The 19,790-nt window shown below is 41.1% G+C and overlaps 1 protein-coding gene across 2 annotated transcripts in view; it reads left to right on the forward strand.

Moving 5' to 3' along the window:
* sec23a (Sec23 homolog A, coat complex II component) overlaps positions 1 to 19,790 on the forward strand; it is an 87,583-nt gene that overhangs the window by 37,264 nt on the left and 30,529 nt on the right. For both annotated transcript variants that reach the window (XM_060829055.1, XM_060829056.1), the window contains exons 9-12: positions 6,105 to 6,220; positions 8,416 to 8,539; positions 9,912 to 9,992; positions 18,719 to 18,808. In XM_060829055.1, the coding sequence (XP_060685038.1) occupies positions 6,105 to 6,220; positions 8,416 to 8,539; positions 9,912 to 9,992; positions 18,719 to 18,808 (411 nt within the window). The remainder of the gene's footprint in view (positions 1 to 6,104; positions 6,221 to 8,415; positions 8,540 to 9,911; positions 9,993 to 18,718; positions 18,809 to 19,790) is intronic.

The following is a 19,790-nucleotide window of genomic DNA, read 5'->3' on the forward strand; positions in this document are numbered from 1 at the left end:
TTGCCCACAACATCAGTTTATTTTTCCTGCTCATCGGATGCTACCTGACTACTGTGCTTTTCCAGTACCACTCTGAACTTGACTCTAATCTCTAGCATCTGTAGCACCCACTTTTACCTAGGAATTCTACTCATCCAGTATTGCATATCAAACCAATAACGTGATAATGTAGAGAAAGTGGAACAGTCAAAACAGGTGATGTATGTTGTCAGTGTACTTGCGGAACCTGGTGTTATGTCTTTTGGTGCTGTTACTGAGACTCGACAATTGGATTAGCTAAAGGCTGGAACCAATAATTGGTCCTCGGGGAACACCAGAGGTGATGTGTGATCACAGGAAGAGAGACCATTATAGTGATTCCCTGGCTCAATTAGATTGATTATAATAAAATAAAGCTGGTATACCTTCACCCATTTAGATGATGGAGAAAAATCTACACTTGTTTTCCCCTCCATCCTTTTCTGTCTCAATTTCCCGATACCCACCCCAACCTCTCCATACCCAAATGCACCTCCTCCCTCCCTTTGCATTCACAATTTTATATGCAGAGATACCCAACTTCAATGCTTTTAAAAATATTAGGAAACATTGTAACCATCTGAAATTAGTTCAGCAATGCAACTATATTTGTTTAGAATGTTAGCTTTAAGATCTATTTTAGTCAATGGCCCCAATATTAAAAAAAAGAGAAAACATACTGTTGATCCAAACAGCAGCATGATCACCTTTCTGTGTATAACCTAATTGTTTCCTTTCTCGAAATTTCTACGTTCATTCTGAGTCCTCTTCTACTTATTATTTACTCTTCCTGCCCAAAATTGGGAATGAAGAAACTGAAGGTAACACAAATAACTATTTTCTAATCTTGGAGATGTTGCATATTTGCAAAAAAAAAAGCATTAAAAAAACACAAGAAACAGGAGCAGGTCGGTCAAATGATTCCTTAGGCCTGCACGACAATTCAATATGTTTTTGGCTAATCTGAGAACAAAGAAAACTTACAGCCGAGGAACAGGCCCTTCGGTCCTCCAAGCCTGAGTCGATCCAATCCAAATCCACTGTCTAAACCTGTGGCCCAGTTCCTAAACATCTGTATCTCTCTGCTCCCTACCTACTCGTGCATCTGCCCAGACACATCTTGAATGAATCTACCGTGCCTGCCTCTACTACCTCTGCTGGCAACACGTTCCATGCACCTACCACCCGCTGTGTAAAGTACTTGCTGTGTGTATCCCCTTAAACTTTTCACCTCCCACCTTGAAAGCATGACCTCTCGTTACTGAATCCTTCACCCTGGGAAAAAGCTTATCTCTGTCTACCTGTCTGTACCCTTCATGATTTTGTCGACCTCAATCAGGTCCTCCCTCAGTCTCCTTTTTTCTGAAGAAAACAATCCTAACCTACTCAACCTCACTTCATAGCTAGCACCTTCCATACCAGGCAACATCCTCGTAAACCTTCTCTGCACCCTCCCCAAAGCGTCCACATTTGTTTGGTAATGTGGCAACCAAATCTGTACACCGTATTCTAAATGCGGACAAACCAATGTCTTGTACAATTTTACCATGACCTGCCAGCTCTTATACTCAATACCCTGTCCGATGAAGGCAAGCATACCATATGCCTTGACCACTCTATCGACCTGTACAGCAACCTTTCGGGTCCAGTGGACCTGAACTCCCAGATCTCTCTGCTCATCAACATTTATTGTATAATTTGCTCTAGAATTAGACTTCCCAAAATGCATCACCTCACATTTGCCTGGATTGAACTCCATCTACCACTTCCCTGACCAACTCTCCAGTCTATCTATATTCTCCTGTATTCTATGCTTTCTGCTACTCTACCAATCTTTGTGTTATCTGCAAACTTGCTGATCATACCAACAGTGCCCTCTTCCATGTTTATGTATATTGCAAACAGCAGTGGCTCCAATACTGACCTCTGTGGAACACCACTGGTCACCTTTCTCTATTTCAAGAAACTCCCTTCAACTACTACTCTTTGTCTCCTGTTGCTCAACCAGTTCTTTATCCACCTAGTTAGAACACCTTGCACACCACGTGACTTCACTTTCTCCATTAGTTTACCATGGGGAACCTTCTCAAACGCCTTACCAAAGTCCACGTATATGACATCTACAATCCTTCCTTCATCTATCAATTCGGTCACTTCCTCAAAGAACTTTATTAAATTGGTAAGGCACGATCTCCTGTACACAAATCCATGTTGCCTATCACTGATGAGCCCATTCCTTTCCAAATATAAATAGATTTTATCCCTCACTACCTTCTCTAGCAACTTTCCCACCACTGACATCAGGCTTACTGGCCTGTATTTACCCAGAATATCCCCACTACCCTCCTTGTACAGGGGGACAACATGAGCAACTCTCTAGTTTTCTGGCACTTCACCTGTGTTTAACACTGCTACAAAGATATCTGACAGGGCCCCAGCTATTTCCTCTCTTGCCTCCCTCAGCAACCTCGGATAGATCCCATCCAGTCCTGGGATTTGTCCACCTTAATAACTTCTAGCGTATTCAACACATCTTCCCTACTTAGGTCAACGTAATCCAGAGTAATCAAACTTCTATCTCTAATCTCAACATTCATCATGTCCCTCTCCTCAGTGAACACTGAGGCAAAGCACTCATTCAGAATCTCACCCATTCTCTCAGGTTCGACACACAGCTTTCCTTCTTAGCCTTTAGTGGACCAATTCTTTCTCTAGTTACCCGCTTGCTTCTTATGTAAAAATAAAAGGCTTTGGGATTCTCCTTAATTCTGCTCACTAAAGCTATTTCATGACCCTTTTTAGCCCGCTTGATTCCTTGTTTAAGATTGGTCCTAGTCCTCCGATATTCCTCCAGGACCTGTTCTGTTTTTAGCTGCCTGGACCTTACATACACTTCCCTTTTCCTTTGGCTAGTCGTACAATTTCTCTTGTCATCCACGGTTCACAAATCTTGCCTTTCCCCTCCTTTGCTTTCAGCAGGATATACCTATCCTGCACTATCTTTAACCTATCTTTGAAAGCCTCCCATATATCCAATATGAACTTCCCTTCAAATAGCTCTGTCCAATCCACATTTCCGAGCTCCTGTCTAGTTTTGATATAAATGACCTTGGCCCAGTTTAGTACTCTTCCCTTAGGACTACACTCATCTTTGTCTACAAGTATTGTAAAACTTTGGGAATAGTGACCACAATTCTCTAAGAAAAACCCACTGCAACTTCTGCCACCTGACATGGCTCATTCCCCAACACCAGATTCCATCTGGCCCCTTCCCTTGTCGGACTACTGACATACTCCTTGACATTTCTTACAAGTTCTGCCCCATCCAGACTTCTGACACTAAGTGTATCCCAGTCAATATTGGGAAAATTAAAATCTCCCATCACCACCACTCTGTTGCCTCTTCTACTTTCCATAATCTGTTTACCTATTTGTTCTTCTGCCTCACGCTCACTGTTGGGAGGTCTGTAATTCACCCCCAACAATGTAACTGTACCCTTCTTCTTTCTAAGCTCCACTCATAATGCCTCACTATTCAAGCCCTCCATTGTGTCCTCCTTTAGCACAGCCCTGACCAGCAATGCAACTCCCACCCCCCGGCCCCTTTACTTCCCTCCCTGTCCTGTCTGAAGTGTCTATATCCTGGAACATTATGTGCCAGCCATGCCCTTCCTTCAACCAAGTTTCTGTGATTGCAATAATGTCCTACTCCCAGGCACCAATCCAAGCCCTAAGTTCACCTGCCTTATCCACTACTCTGCTTGCATTAAAGTATATGCACTTCACGCCACCAGTTCTTTTGTGTTCATTTGCTCTCTGCCTGCTCTTCTTATTAATGCTAACTTTGCGATTCTTAGTCTCCAGTCTTCCACCTCGCTGTTTACTTGTCTTCTCTTCTGGTTCCCAGCCACATTAGTACCTATCCAAATGTCTTTTAAATGTTGTACTTATACCCCCTCAGTTACTTCCTCTGGCTTCACGATCTTTTTGGAAATCCAAATATACATTTCCTGCCTCTTTTTTTAATCTACCCCACATCATTAAGAAATTCCAATTAATTCGTTAAATATGATTTCTTTGAATAAAAAAGCATGTTGACCTTGATCATATTTTTTGGAGCATTGCTAAGCTGCTTTAATGGATTCCAGAATTTTCCAGGTGACTAATGTTAGGTTTTATTTTCTTGAACTCTCCAATACTTTATCTCCATTGATATTAATTCCCTTAGTTTTCTGTCTTATTAATCTATTGGTTAGGCTCTCTTTCTGGAATGTGACTAGTGCCTTGTAGTATGTAGACAACGCATTATTTGTTCAGTTTCTGCTGTTTCTAGGATAGTTTTTCCTGTTTCTTCCGCTAACAGAACAAGATTTACTTTAGGCATTTTTAAAAATGTCTATATGAAAGTTCTTATTATTTGCTTTGGTAGTCCTGGTTCATTTACTTTCTCATTCTGTTTTCTTTCTCTTTTTAATCAACCCTATGGTGCCCTTTGGGATCAAAGGTTGTACGGAGAAAGCAGGAGAATAGCCTAGAGAAACATACCAACCATGATTGAATGTTGGAGCAGCGATGATGGGCCAAAAGGCCTAATTCTGCTCCTGGATCTTTTGGTCTTTGCTGGTTTCCGAGACACCCAGAATCCAGAGACGTATCATTAATCTTTGTGACATGCAGGCCTCCTTCTCTCATCTCATGCTGTTCATAACTTCCTTAGCAACTGTTGTATGCTTTTGTCTTTGCTTTTTTCTTTTCCAGTGATATATGTTAAACAGTTTAAATCGCTTGTTTAATTGTTCCCAATGTCTATTATATTTTTGGTTTTTTGCCCAAACAACTTGGCAAGCTTCCCCCTTTTGTTTAGGACTGGAAGATGCTTTCAAACAATATGGAATTCAATTTTATCTTGACCACCTTTTCTAAACTGATCATTGCCATCTCATTGGAAATTTAATCTTGCCATATTGCCAATTACTAGAGCCTAATGTAGGTTTATACCTGGTCTAGGCAAAATGTATTTTGAAATGTCAAAAAAGCACTTCCAGGCCCTTTCACCAATTTGAGTTGTCCATTCTAAATGAAAGTTCAAGTCAACCACTATTACAAGGTTGCCTTTTTATTAAATTTCAATTATTTCTCACTTAGACTTCTAACCAACGACGTAGCTACTGTTAAGGGATCAACTAGTTATTCCTGTTGATGCTTTTCTGACTTTTGTTCCTCTTAATCTCCATACTGATTCCAGCACAAGCTCTTTGCAAGAGCAACTTAGATGGTCCCAAACCTTCACTCCTACCATTTTCGCCCAGGCCAGAAATTTTGTTTTCTCCAGATGGTTGTCCAATTCTCCTAAAAGTCAATTCTTACTTGATATTGTAGATATATCAGCGCATTTTGAGGAGATGTGTAGCTCAGTTTGAGGTTCTGGATGTAGTTGTGCTCACTGAGCTGCAAGTTTTGTTTTCAGATGTTTCATCACTATACTAGGTGACATAATCCGCAAGCCTCCATCAGTGAGTGAAGAAGCACTCGTGGCAGGCCCACCTTCCATTTATGTATTTAGGTTTCCTTGGGTTGGTCTTGTATTTTCCTGTTCTTTTTCGCAGGGGATGGTAAATGGGATCTAAGTCAATGTGTTTGTTGATAGAGTTCCAGTTGGAATGCCATGCTTCTAGGAACAGAGACAAGCATGAGAATTCCTAGAACCGTGCCATTCCAACTAGAACTCTATTAATAAACACATTGACTTAGATCCCATTTACCATCCCCTGCGAAAAAGAACAGGAAATGACATTACCAACCCAAGGAAACCTAAACACATAAATGCCACCAGTGCTTCATCCGGAGGCTCACAGACGATGTTACCTAGATGGGTGACGAAACTTCCGAAAACAAATCTTTCAGCTCAGTGAGCAAACAGACTTCCAGAATCGTAGATATATCTCAAATGCAGATTTTCAAATCAAAGTGAATGGAAAAGATGAATGATACTAGTTATGTATTTACCTTTTCAAGTAAAAGCTTGTGTATGAGAAATGTTGAGTTGGTTTGATATTTCAGTATTTTATCATTTACTGTTAATGTAGCACTATGAAGCCTTGTCAAATCGAGCAGCAGCAAATGGCCATGTCATCGATATCTATGCTTGTGCATTGGATCAAACTGGGCTCAATGAAATGAAATGCTGCCCAAATCATACAGGGTGAGTAGTCTCTCTGGCTTGTTGAAATCAAATTACTAATGCTAATATGCCAAAGCCAAGTCTTAATGTATGAAATGTGAAGTCCACAATGATGCGAGTGCAGAGAATATAGTTCCGTTTCTTTTGCTGAATGTGTTTGTTGTAGGGTCCTCCAAACAGTTTTTATTCTTTGCAGTTTTCCAAACAAAATCTATCTTGCCTCAAGTTGCTATTGTACTTTTTCTTTTTTATATCAAAGATAAATCTGTTTGGAGGAGGAGTAGATGATGGTGGTTGAAAGCATGAAAAAATAGATTCTTGGAAAGTTTTCCTCTCTAGTTGTTAACTGTAATTCAGTGAATTTTGTGCTACTTTTCGGTTTCTATGAACATTAAATGATTTCGTGTGGTGCTTTCCATATAATGTTTTCATATGCTGTTGATTGAAGCATGAATGTTCCACCATGCAAATTAATAGCCTATCATACCTATAAGGAGTTTGGTTTGACAACCCGAAAGACAAACGTTATGATCCAGGATATTGCCCTACCATCATCAATCTGGTACGAGGGCAGCTGCCACTTAGACAAAGAATATTGACAACTGGGAGATCGTCATCGAGTCATGAAATCATGGCGGCTCATTTGAAGGGAGTTGGAGAAATAGAAATTTACTGATGTGCGAAGGAGAGGGCCCAGGAAAAATTGACCACAAAGCACAATTGTCACCATACAAGTGCGCACATTGTCTTGTTATCGATTTAGGCAGTTGGAAAATATGCAGAAAGGCTTGCAGCAGTTCTCCCTTGTATTATTTCACGAAATGTTGAAAGGGTACCTAATGCAATCTTGCTATGCTTTCCAACTTTCATAAATCTTGAGATGTTCCTTTTGAACGTTTCCATCTTTTAACAAGTTTGTGCTTAAGAAAATGTGGATTTTTTTCTGTCTGTTTACCTCTTATAGATTAATGTATCTTGTTTAAAACTGAATTGTTTAAAAAAAAAAGTAGAAGTCCCATACAAGGTAACTGATTCTGGCTGTAGGATTATTACTGAACTGAGGATCTGTTATTTGTTGTTGCTGTGTTATCCATTTCTGAGGATTGAAGCTGTGCAATTTGGAAGTATTGCAATATGAAAGCACTGCAGCACCACCTTTGAATTGCCCATACCTTTTATGTTAAAGAGTGGTAAATATGTGCAAGTTGCAGCTTCTAACTTGCTTTTGAATTTTGATTGATTGGGAAAAGAATGACAGTAGTCGTATCTTATAATTCATGCTTTTTTGTATACAGACTTAACATTTTTTATATCTCCAATTCAGAACCTATTTCAGGGAACTTACATTTTCTAAACTTATCAGGCACAGGAGTGTCTAATTTCTTGGTGCTCCCTGCATGTTGAAACAGGAACACAGTTTGTGTTCCCCTTGGTTTTGTGTTTTTCTACACGTACTTGGAAAATTGTATTGAATATCTTGTTTTGTAATGTTGCTGTTAGATTTTTTTTATCAACATGTTTGAATGTTCGTGCTTCTTAAAAAAAAAAACAAAAACCATGTCATATTAATGGCATGCTAAAAACAGGCAGAAACAATAAATTGCCCATTTTAGTCATTGGAACTATTTTGTTGACTTGATGTGCTGTATATGTGGAGTGAATCGGATAAGTTTGTTCTGTTGCAGAGCTGGCCATCCTGATGTAGCATATCAGGTTTTAATTCTTGAACCTATCTGGATGTTCTCAATTTTTATAGATTTTTAATGTTTAGTTTAAAATTATATTTGTCTCCTCTTTGCCCCTCAGTTTTACTGTTGTTCATGGATACAGCCTTTAGCTGTTGATGTCACAGATTCCTGATTATTCCAAACGATAATCTAAGACAATAGGACAACAAATTCTTCATCTAATTTCTTCTTACTATGATGACTCTTGACCTATCAAATATGCTCAGTACACATACTGCAGCTTAAATACCTACCTGTTTCCTAGACCAAACTTGTGCAATGATGCTGCTTGAGTGGGAGTTGAACTCTGCCAGTTGACAGTCATCTCAGCTTTAACTTGGCATTGTATGAACTGGCATTTAATCTTACATGTTTTGTTTTAATCGATTCTTTTTCTTCCATTTTAGTTGAGGATAAAGCCAATGATTTATGATTTCTTCTCCCCCCCCCCCCCCCCCCCCCCCGCCCCACCCCCAATCCATTTTTCAGAGGTTACATGGTGATGGGAGACTCCTTCAACACATCCCTGTTCAAGCAAACTTTTCAGCGAGTGTTTACAAAGGATATCCAGGGACAATTTAAAATGGCTTTTGGAGGAACACTAGAAATTAAGGTAATGGTGTTACACTTATTTCTCACCATAAACTCTTATTATTACAAGCTGTGTTTGGAGCCTTGAACCTTCCTGAATTCTAAAGGTTTCCAGAAATCATGCTATCAGCTATCAGATCCCCTGCGATGTTCACAAGTTCCATTATTGGAATGCAAAATGAGCATCAGTTTTGTTTCGTTCGTTGAGACATTGCATATACATATACTTGGATCAGAGTTTTCTGTAGGATGTAAATTGCGAGGAAAGGAACAATAAAAATGGAGCTGGGTCTTTGTGTGAGGCTAGGAGAAAGTGAGGACTGCAGATCAGAGTCAAAATGTGTGGTGCTGGAAGAGCAGAGCCAGTCAGGCAGCATCCAAGGAGCAGCAGAGTTGATGGTTCTAGCATAAGCTGTTCATCAGGAGATGATGAACGTCAACTCTCCTGCTCCTTGGATGCTGCTGTGCTTTTTCAGCAGCACCACTTTTCACTTTGTGTAAGGCTGTTTACTGGCCTACAGCTTATTTTCAATTACTCCTCTTGCAAACATATAGTTGTGTTTTGCCTAAGCCACAATGAAGACATTTTTTAATATTCCCTGTATAACCTTCAGTTCTAAATTCTTATAAAAACATATGGTTTTGTATCACTGGTCACTTTGGGAGCAGTGCTCTTTAATTTAGAGTATCTCAGAATCAATAGTAAACTACTGTTCAAAGGTAATTTCCAACTTTGATCCCATGAAGTCAAGGACCAATATTAAGAACCAAATAGCTTTGCGAATTTAAAATGTATACAATGAAAAATGGCAGGAAGTAACTGTTAAAAATCTAGCTCATTCCATTCCTGTGTTAGCTAGTTTATTCGTCATTAAGTAAAGAGGAATGTTAAGTTTGCCATCCAAAATGCTGTATCAAATTTTATGCTTACATTTCTGACATGTTGCCAAGAAGGTTGATTTACTTTACTGTTTTTAAGAAACAATTATGTCAGCCTTTTAATTAAACATACAAAGTCATCCAGTATTACTTAGAATAATTGAAATAACTTCCACAGTTCTGCATCTGGTGAATTTAATTCTGAATTAAAATTACACACCAGTAGTTAGTAGAATTATTCACGCGTTTTTAAAATAGTTATCTTGCTCTGCATACAATTGTACATAGCAAACAATTGAATGGAGTAATATTACTTGACATTCTTATTTTGATATTGGACTTGGAAAGTTTATTTTTAGTTGCAGGTGGATGTTTATTTCAAGATTTGAAATGAGAAAATTTATATTCCTTTGAATCTTGAACATTCCTAGACTTAGACCAAACTTGTTTTTAATTAAATTCAAGCATAAATCTGCATTAACGGTGTATAATTTAAAAAAAAATTTCCTTTAAAGACGTCAAGAGAAATCAAGATTTCTGGAGCCATTGGACCCTGTATATCGCTGTGTGCTAAAGGACCTTGTGTGTCAGAAAATGTGAGTAGTCTTCCGTTTTTATTCATTCTTAATATACAGAAATAATATTACAGGAACAATGTGATGTTCATGAAAAGAATTGCAGCAAGGGATTGCCTGAGGTTTCATGTGGAAGTATCTTATTTATCTTCCATGCTAAGTATGAAATTAGCACTGAAGTGATAAGGGGAGTAAATTTTGTCCAACCACAGTTCAAGTAATAGTGTGGTCAGCCATTGGTATGGGTTTCATACAACTTCCAAATCTTGAAAAGGGAAGTGTTATTGTGAAAACCACATTGAATATCTTCAATTTTTGAAGGTGTAAGTGTATCCAGCCAAGTTCTTCAGAACTCCTCTGAAGGAATTCACACCTGCTGAGTTATGTCAGAAATTTGTTTTTGTTTAAAAATGCAGTAGTTATCTTAAAAAAGGCATTGTTAACTTGTAGAGATGATTACATTGGATATGTCTATCTGAGAAGTATAAGGAAGTTTTTGCTAAGCTATAGAAATTATATTTCATTGTACTGTCAAGCATAGTTACAGCCTAGAAGCATGTAAATAGGCCAATGTAAGACATTGTTTCAAAGGAATACTGCATCAGCACAGTCTATATCGCTAAACATCTTTGGGACAACTGTCAAGTTTGTTGTTAAGGATAAATTTACCCAAGAGAAAGTTGGAAGTTACCAGCAAAGGTTTCATAAGTGCCAATAATGTTTGACAAACAACATAGATGTCTCGGAAGTAACAAGTAGTGTAATACATTTGGAAATAAATCCAGTGCCGTGTATGTGGACTTTAGCAAAGTGCTTCACAAGGCATAGAAATTAGAAGCAAGTAAAGGCCAATTGGCCCTTCAAGCCTTCACTGCTATTCAGTACGATGATTGCTGATCATCCAACTCAGAATCCTATTCTTGCTTTCTCCCCATACCCTTTTGATCCCTTTAGCCTTAAGAGCTATATCTAACTCCTCCTTGAAAACATTCAGCATTTTGGTTGCAACTACTTTCTGGGCCACCGAATTCCACAGGCTCATCACTTTTTATGAGAAGACATTTATCATCACAGGCTTATTTATTCCTACTCTTTTGTTCCTTTGTGCCAACTAGTTCTTTACCTAGTTCTCTATCCATGTTGATCCATTAACCCCCAGCCCCATGTGCTTTAACTCTACATGCTGATCTCTTTAAAGTTTTCCTTCAAAAAAGCGGTAGCAGACCCGGAAGGCGCGCTAGGTTACCTGGGTAAGGTTTTTTTTCTCCCCTTATTTAAACGCGTAGGCGAGTCACCCGAGGCACTAGACGAGTAGTGCCTCCCACCCTTCCACCTCCTCTAACCTAATAATAAGACCAATTGTGACTAGCGGGTAAGTGCTGCATTTTCCTTGTTTGTTTCTTTAGATTTAGTTGGTTTTTGTTGTTTTTTTTTAAGGAAAGCTTACTTTTAGAGGGATGGCAGTGCAGAGAGGGCAATGTTCCTCTTGCAACATGTATGAGGTGAGGGAAGCCATTAGCGTCCCTGCTGAGTACACTTGCAAGAAGTGCACCCATCTCCAGCTCCTCCAAACCCGTGTTAGGGAACTGGAGCTGGAGTTGGATGAACTGCGGATCATTCGGGAGGCAGAGGAGGTCACAGATCGGAGCTTTAGGCAAGTAGTTACTCCGAAAGTTCAAGATAGATGGGTGACAGTGAGGGGGAGTGGGAGGAGGAAGCCAGTGCAGGGACCCCCTGCGGTCATTCCCCTCAAGAACAAGTATACCGTTTTGGATACTTGTGGGGGGGGATGACTTACCAGGGGCAAGCAACGAGGTTCAGGCCTCTGGCACGGAGCCTGGCCCCGTTGCTCAGAAGGGTAGGGTGGAGAAAGGTAGAGCGATAGTTCTTGGGGACTCGATAGTGAGGGGTACAGACAGACGGTTTTGTGGGGGCGACAGGGACTCACGTTTGGTATGTTGCCTCCCAGGTGCAAGGGTACGTGATGTTGCTGATCGTGTTTTCCGGGTCCTTAAGGGGGAGGGGGAGCAGCCCCAGATCGTGGTCCACGTTGGCACCAACGATATAGGTAGGAAGAAGGGTGAGGATGTCAGACAGGCTTTCAGGGAGCTAGGTTGGAAGCTCAGAGTTAGAACAAACAGAGTTGTAGTCTCTGGTTTGTTACCCGTGCCACGTGATAGAGAGTCGAGGAATAGGGAGAGAGAGCAGTTAAATGCGTGGCTACAGGGATGGTGCAGGAGGGAGGGATTCCGGTTTCTGGACAACTGGGGTCCTTTCTGGGGAAGGTGGGACCTCTATAAAAAGGATGGGCTACACCTGAACCTGAGGGGCACCAGTATCCTTGGGGGGAGGTTTGCTAGTGCTCTTTGGGAGGGTTTAAACTAACTCCGCGGGGGCATGGGAACCAGGACTGTAGCTTTAGGGTACAGGACCTTGAGTGTAGGGAGGTTAGGAATAATGCAGCGATCTCTAAGGAGGGTGCCTGTAACCAGAAAGGTGGATTGAAGTGTGTGTACTTCAATGCCAGAAGTATAAGGAATAAGGTAGGTGAACTTGCAGCGTGGGTTGGTACCTGGGACTTCGATGTTGTAGCCATTACAGAGACTTGGGTAGAACAGGGACAAGAATGGCTGTTGCACGTTCCAGGGTTCAAATGTTTTAGTAGGATCAGACATGGGGGTAAAAAAGGGGGAGGCGTGGCATTACTTGTCAAAGACAGTATCACAGCAGTGGAATGGACGATGGAAGAGGACTTGCCATCTGAGGTAGTTTGGGCTGAGGTTAGAAATAGGAAAGGTGAGGTCACCCTGTTAGGTGTTTTCTACAGGCCTCCTAATAGTCCTAGAGAAGTAGAGGATAATATTGCGAGGATGATTCAGGAAAAGAGTGAAGGTAGCAGGGTGGTTGTTATGGGGGACTTTAACTTCCCAGATATTGACTGGGAGAGCTATAGCTCGAGTTCATTAGATGGGTCGGTGTTTGTACAATGTGTGCAGGAGGGTTTCCTGACACAATATGTCGACAGGCCAACAAGAGGGGAGGCTATATTGGATTTGGTTCTAGGTAATGAACCAGGCCAGGTGTTAGATTTGGAGGTAGGTGAGCACTTCGGGGACAGTGACCACAACTCGGTGACTTTTACTTTAGTGATGGAGAGGGATAATCGTGCGCCGCAGGGCAAGAGCTATAGCTGGGGGCAGGGAAATTATGATGCTGTGAGGCATGACTTAGGATGTGTGGATTGGAAAAACAGGCTTCAAGAGAAGAACACTAATGAGATGTGGGGATTGTTCAAGGAGCAGCTACTGCGTGTCCTCGATAGGTATGTACCAGTCAGGCATGGTGTAAAGGGCCTTGTGAGGCAGCCGTGGTTTAGTAAGGAATTGGAGTCCCTTGTGAAAGGGAAGAAGGCGGCATATGTAAAGATGAGGCGTGAAGGTTCAGTAGGGGCGATTGAGAGTTATAAGGTAGCCAGGAAGGAGCTAAAGAGGGAGCTAAGAGAAGCGAGAAGGGGACATGAAAAGTCTTTAGCTGGTAGGATTAGGGAAAACCCAAAGGCTTTCTATAGGTATGTCAAGAATAAAAGGATGACTAGGGTAGGTATCGGTCCAGTCAAGGATAGTAGTGGGAAGTTGTGTGTGGAGGCGGAGGAGATTGGAGAAACATTAAATCAGTACTTTTCATCAGTATTCACTCAGGAACAGTACACTGTTGCTGATGTGAATATGGAATCACAAATAATTAGAATGGATGCCCTGGAAATATGCAGGGAAGAGGTTTTGGGAATATTGGAAAGGATGAATATAGATAAGTCTCCTGGGCCTGATGGCATTTACCCCAGGATCCTATGGGAAGCTAGGGAGGAGATAGCAGAGCCATTGGCCTGGATTTTTATGTCGTCATTGTCAACGGGAATAGTACCAGAGGACTGGAGGATAGCGAATGTGGTCCCATTGTTCAAGAAAGGGAGTAGGGATAGCCCTAGTAACTATAGGCCAGTGAGTCTGACTTCAGTGGTGGGCAAAGTCTTGGAGAGAATGGTAAGGGATAAGATTTATGAACATCTGGGTAGGAATAACGTGATCAGGGATAGCCAGCATGGTTTTGTGAAGGGCAGGTCGTGCCTCACAAACCTTATTGAGTTCTTTGAGAAGGTGACTAAGGAAGTGGATGAGGGTAAAGCAGTAGATGTTGTGTATAAGGATTTTAGTAAGGCGTTCGATAAGGTTCCCCATGGTAGGCTAATGCTAAAACTACGGAGGTATGGCATTGAGGATACATTAGAGGTTTGGACTAGGAATTGGCTGGCTGGAAGGAGACAGAGGGTAGTAGTTGATGGATTATGTTCATCTTGGAGCGCAGTTACTAGCGGTGTACCACAAGGATCTGTTTTGGGACCATTGCTTTTTGTTATCTTTATAAATGATCTAGAGGAAGGACTTGAAAGCTGGGTGAGCAAGTTTGCGGATGACACAAAAGTCGGTGGAGTTGTGGATAGTGAGGAAGGAAGTGGTAGGTTACAGCGGGATATAGATAAGTTGCAGAGCTGGGTGGAAATGTGGCAAATGGAATTCAATGTAGCTAAGTGCGAAGTCGTTCACTTTGGTAGGAATAACAAGAAGATGGATTACTGGGCTAATGGTAGGCTACTTGGTAGTGTGGATGAGCAGAGGGATCTTGGTGTCCATGTACACAGATCTCTGAAAGTTGCCACCCAGGTAAATAGTGCTGTGAGGAAGGCATATGGTGTACTGGGCTTTATTGGCAGAGGAATTGAGTTCCGGAGTCCTGAGGTCATGTTGCAGTTGTATAAGACTCTGGTGAGGCCTCATCTGGAGTATTGTGTGCAGTTTTGGTCGCCATACTATCGGAAGGATGTGGAAGCTTTAGAACGAGTGCAGAGGAGGTTTACCAGGATGTTGCCTGGAATGGTAGGAAAATCTTATGAGGAAAGGCTGAGGCACTTGGGGCTGTTCTCATTGGAGAAGAGAAGGTTTAGGGGAGATCTGATAGAAGTGTATAAGATGATTAGGGGTTTAGATAGGGTAGATACTAAGAACCTTTTACCGCTAATGGAGTCAGGTGTTACTAGGGGACATAGCTTTAAATTAAGGGGTGGTAGGTATAGGACAGATGTTAGGGGTAGATTCTTCACACAGCGGGTTGTGAGTTCATGGAATGCCCTGCCCATATCAGTGGTGAACTCTCCTTCTTTATGGTCATTTAAGCGGGCATTGGATAGGCATTTGGAAGTTATTGGGCTAGTATAGGTTAGGTAGGATTCGGTCGGCGCAACATCGAGGGCCGAAGGGCCTGTACTGCGCTGTATCCTTCTATGTTCTATGTTCTTTGGGACCTTATTGAAAGCCTTCTGAAGATCTAAGAAAGCCATGACCACTGGCTGCGCCTTATCAGTTCCATTCATTACGTCCTCAAAAGGCTGCTGTAGATTTGTCAAGCGTGATTTCCCTTTTGCAAATCCATGCTGACTCTGTCTGATCCTGTCACTGTTATCAGCGAGCTCTGCTCTTAAATCTTTTATAATAGCAGCATTTTCACTATTATCGATGTCAGGCTAACTGGTCTATAATTCCTTTTTTCTTTCTATTTCTTTTAACTAGTGGGGTTCCATTAAATACGCTCCAATCCATGGGAGCTGTTCCAGAACCTTGAAAGATGCCCACCGTGCAATCACTTTTCCAGAACTACTTCCATAAGTGCCCTAGGATGTAAATTATTGGGCCCTGGGGCTTTATCAAGCTTTAATCTCATCAATTACCCAAACACTTTCCCTATCAATCCCTTCAGTTCCTCCCTCTCACTGGACATGACATTTCCCCAAGTCTTTTGGGGCAATGTATGTGTCCTCCTTTGTGAAGACAGAACCAAAATATATATTTAATTGGTCTAACATCTGCTTGTTCCCCATTATAACAGCCCCTGTTTCTGACTATAACAGACAACATCTCTCTCCTTAATCTTTTTCTCTATGCTTCTCTATAGAAGCTACTACAATCAGTTTGTATATTATCTCTAAACTTGCACTTGATTTTCCCATCTTAATCAAACTGTTTCTAAAATCTAAACTGCTTCCAATCCTCAGGTCTCCTGGGTTGTTTTCTTTTTTTGACCAACTTGTATGCTCTCTCCTTCAATCTAATACCATTCCTAATTTCCCGCCTTAGGATCAATTTTCCTGGGTTTTTTTTGTGCCAAACAGGAATTAACAATTGTTAAAGTTTCTCCATCCATTCTTTAAATGTTTGCTGTTGCCAGTTCACAGTCATCCCTTTAAGTAGCATTCTCCGATTTATCATAGCCAACCTGTGCCTCATACCATCGTACTTTCCTTTATTAGATTCAGGACTCTGGTTTCAGAATTTGCTGCATCATTTTCTGTCTTTAGGATGCATTCTGATATATATTATAGTTACTCTTCCTCAACATTATGACAGATTATTAAGCAAGATTATTTCCCCAGATGATGTAATCTCATTGATGGAGCAAGAGCGTGTACTGCTGACAATGCACAAACTTTGTCTTTTATGCTGGAATCTTCCAGTCCTGCCTCCAGTGATAAGCTGACTGGGAGGTTGACTGCTGAATACTAATTCCAACAGATAAAGGGATGAGCCATGTCTGAAAGGGACACCGTTTTAGCAGTATCAAAAAGGGTGAGAGCAGTTTTGTTTTTGGATATGGAAGTGAGGATGAGCCATATTGATGTTAGCGGCGAGATGGTGGTGCATTTGCACATGCTGTGCAGTGTCAGGCAGCACATTTGTGCATGTGAGGTGTTCAAGTGGCCTGTCTTGGGATTGTCATTGTTTTGGGTTCCTTTGTTCGTCTATTTGATTTACTTAGAAATATGCTCCTGAGCAGCCTTTTACCAGTAATGCTTCTAAGTAAGTCAGTGTAACTCATGTTGGAAGTTGTTAATTGTGTTGTAAAGTGAATTCCCAGAACTTCTGCCATCGTGATCCTCAATAATGAGCATTTGTTGATTTTCTGCAACTGAGATCAGAATAAGTGAAAAGAGTAAGAGTCACAGACAAAGGGTAGTGGAATGGGTCTGGGTGGGATTCCCTCCATATGGTTGACTTGTTGGGTCAAATGGCCTGTCGGGATTCTATGAGGGGTGAAAACAGTTGGGTGCATTTTTCTGCGTTTGCAATATGGCTTATATAAGTCATTTAAAGGTTGGAAGAGTACGAGATCAAGGAGTTGATGGTGAACTTGGTGGGTGGCACAGTGGTTAGCACTGCTGCCTCACAGCACCAGAGACCCGGGTTCCATTCCTGCCTCAGGTGACTGACTGTGTGGAGTTTGCACGTTCTCCCCATGTCTGCGTGGGTTTCCTCTGGGTGCTCCGGTTTCCTCCCACAGTCCAAAGATGTGCGGGTTAGGTGAATTGGCCAAGCTAAATTGCCCGTAGTGTTAGGTAAGGGGTAAATGTAGGGGTATGGGTGGGTTGCGATTTGGCGGGTCGGTGTGGACTTGTTGGGCCGAAGGGCCTGTTTCCACACTGTAAGTAATCTAATCTAATCTAAAACTTGTACAAGATAATAGATTAGCCTTTAGTATTGCATCCAATTTTGGGCACTGTTGAAGCTTTAGGAAGTATATGAAGCTGGTGGAGGGAAAGCAAAACAGGTTTATGAGTGTGTTTCTAGCTATGAAGAATTTCAGTTATAAACATTGGAGATTTTGATCGTGTTTTCTGTGTTGGAGAAGTCCACGTAGAGATATGATCAAAGTATTTGAGTATTCTGAGCAATCTGCACAGAGTTCATGCAGAGGAAATATTCCCAGTCATACAAGTCTTGAAACTGGATTTAAAGTGATTAGTAAGCAAAACAAAAATATTACAAGGAATGATGTTTCTACAAAAATAGAGTGGCGGGGCAGGTTCAATCAAGGCATTCAGAAGAGAATTAGATATTTTTGAAAATAAGCCACATGGAGGGTTATATGGAGAATGCAGGAGACTGTCACCAATTGGATTGTTAATTTAGAGAGCTGGCACAGACGCATTGAGCCAAATGGCCTCCTTCAATGTAGTAACCGTTCCGTTATGGAGTTCATTTCTGCAACCATTTTTGTTCATTGTTTATATCTGTGATTTGGGTTGTGATTTGGATTTTGACTTGGACAGAGCATGCTGCTGATGTTTCTGGATGCTTGATAAAGGGAACATTGTTTTTGGGGGTCAACCAAATTATGCTTCCACTGGTGGCATCTGTGCTGGGAAGGAGCATGAACATGTTGAACACTATTTCCACCTCTGTCTCTTCTGAGGCTCTGCATTTTTGTACTTTTCAATGGTCATACAAGTTGTGATATTGCTAATGTTATTTCATATTGTGGTTATGAATAGCTCTTGTATGTGGAATGAATTTCTAATAAACAATAATAGTGCACAAATATGAGTGATGTTAGCGTGAGTGATATGGTTAAGATTACTATCAAGGGACATTGATAAGCAGAGAAATGAGCTACACAACATCAAATAGAATTAAATATTAATTGGAGGTGGTGCGTATTTGTTTTACAAAACTGCACGTAATTATGCTTTAGTGTCGGTTCCATGCTGTGGAAGAGACGAAGGATTTCACTAAATATGTCAAAATTATGACTGAGTCGTAATAACAGGGACTAAGCATGCCAAATTGTAAAATTTTAATAGAATGTACAGATTTAAAAAGAGAGAATTTCAGCTAACAATCTTTGGTTGCCTTTATTTACAGGAAATTGGAACAGGTGGGACCTGCCAGTGGAAGATCTGTGGTCTGGACCACAATACAACTCTTGGTATATACTTTGAAGTTGTGAATCAGGTATGTAAGAAATGGATGTAATGATAGAGATCCTTCCCATGGTTTCTCCCCACTGTGCTCCCGGACCCTTGTATTACCACCCCATTGAAAAACTCCACTGTACTCTGATCCTAGCATTGTTTGCTCAACATTGTGGGATCCCTGAAATCCCCCTCACTTACTGATACGTGTGCTCACGCACATGAGTGCACAACTTCCCCACACACATACCACGTGCCCTCCACACATCCACCCCTTTCCATCGGTTTCTAGGTGAAAGATACCATCATGCTACTTTTTTGAAGATTTATTTAGAGGATCTAGGCATCACTTAATGGGCTAATGTTTATTACTCATTCAAATTGCCATTCAAAAGGTCGTTATGGTCTACCTTTTTGAAAAGCTCAAGTCTGTTTGTTGGAGGTACATGCATAATGGTATTAGGCAGAAAGTTCCAGGATTTCGATCCAGCAGCAGTGAAGGAATGATATTTTTCAAAATCAGGGTGAAGAGTGGTCTGGAGAAGAACTTGCAGATGGTGATGTTCCCATCTTTATGCTGTCCTTGTCCTTCTAGATGGTAGTGGTTGTGGATCTAGAAGGTCCTGTCTAAAGAGTGTTGATAAATTACTATAGTGCATCGTGTAGATGGTACAGACTGCTTCTGGGCATAGGTGGTGTAAGGATTAAATGCTTATTGGTGTAATAGCATTCAAGTGGATTAATTTGTCTTGAATGATGTCAGGCTTCTTGGAGCAGTATTCACCCAAGCAAGTGAGAAGTAATTCGCTATACTCCTGACTTGTGCCTTGCAGATGGTAGCCAGGCTTTCTGCCACATCAGAAGGCCCCGTCCCAAATTCCCCAGTACTAATGTATAATTCTGTATCTATGACATCATCGTCATTACCCACTTCAAGTATAAACTAATTTTAAAAAATTAATTACATACTTCAGGGCCTTGGTTTTATTTGTATACTTGTTTCTCTAAACTTTTGAGCAAAT

This window comes from Hemiscyllium ocellatum, chromosome 8 (genome assembly GCF_020745735.1).
Source record: "Hemiscyllium ocellatum isolate sHemOce1 chromosome 8, sHemOce1.pat.X.cur, whole genome shotgun sequence".
Taxonomy (NCBI): Eukaryota; Metazoa; Chordata; class Chondrichthyes; order Orectolobiformes; family Hemiscylliidae; genus Hemiscyllium; species Hemiscyllium ocellatum.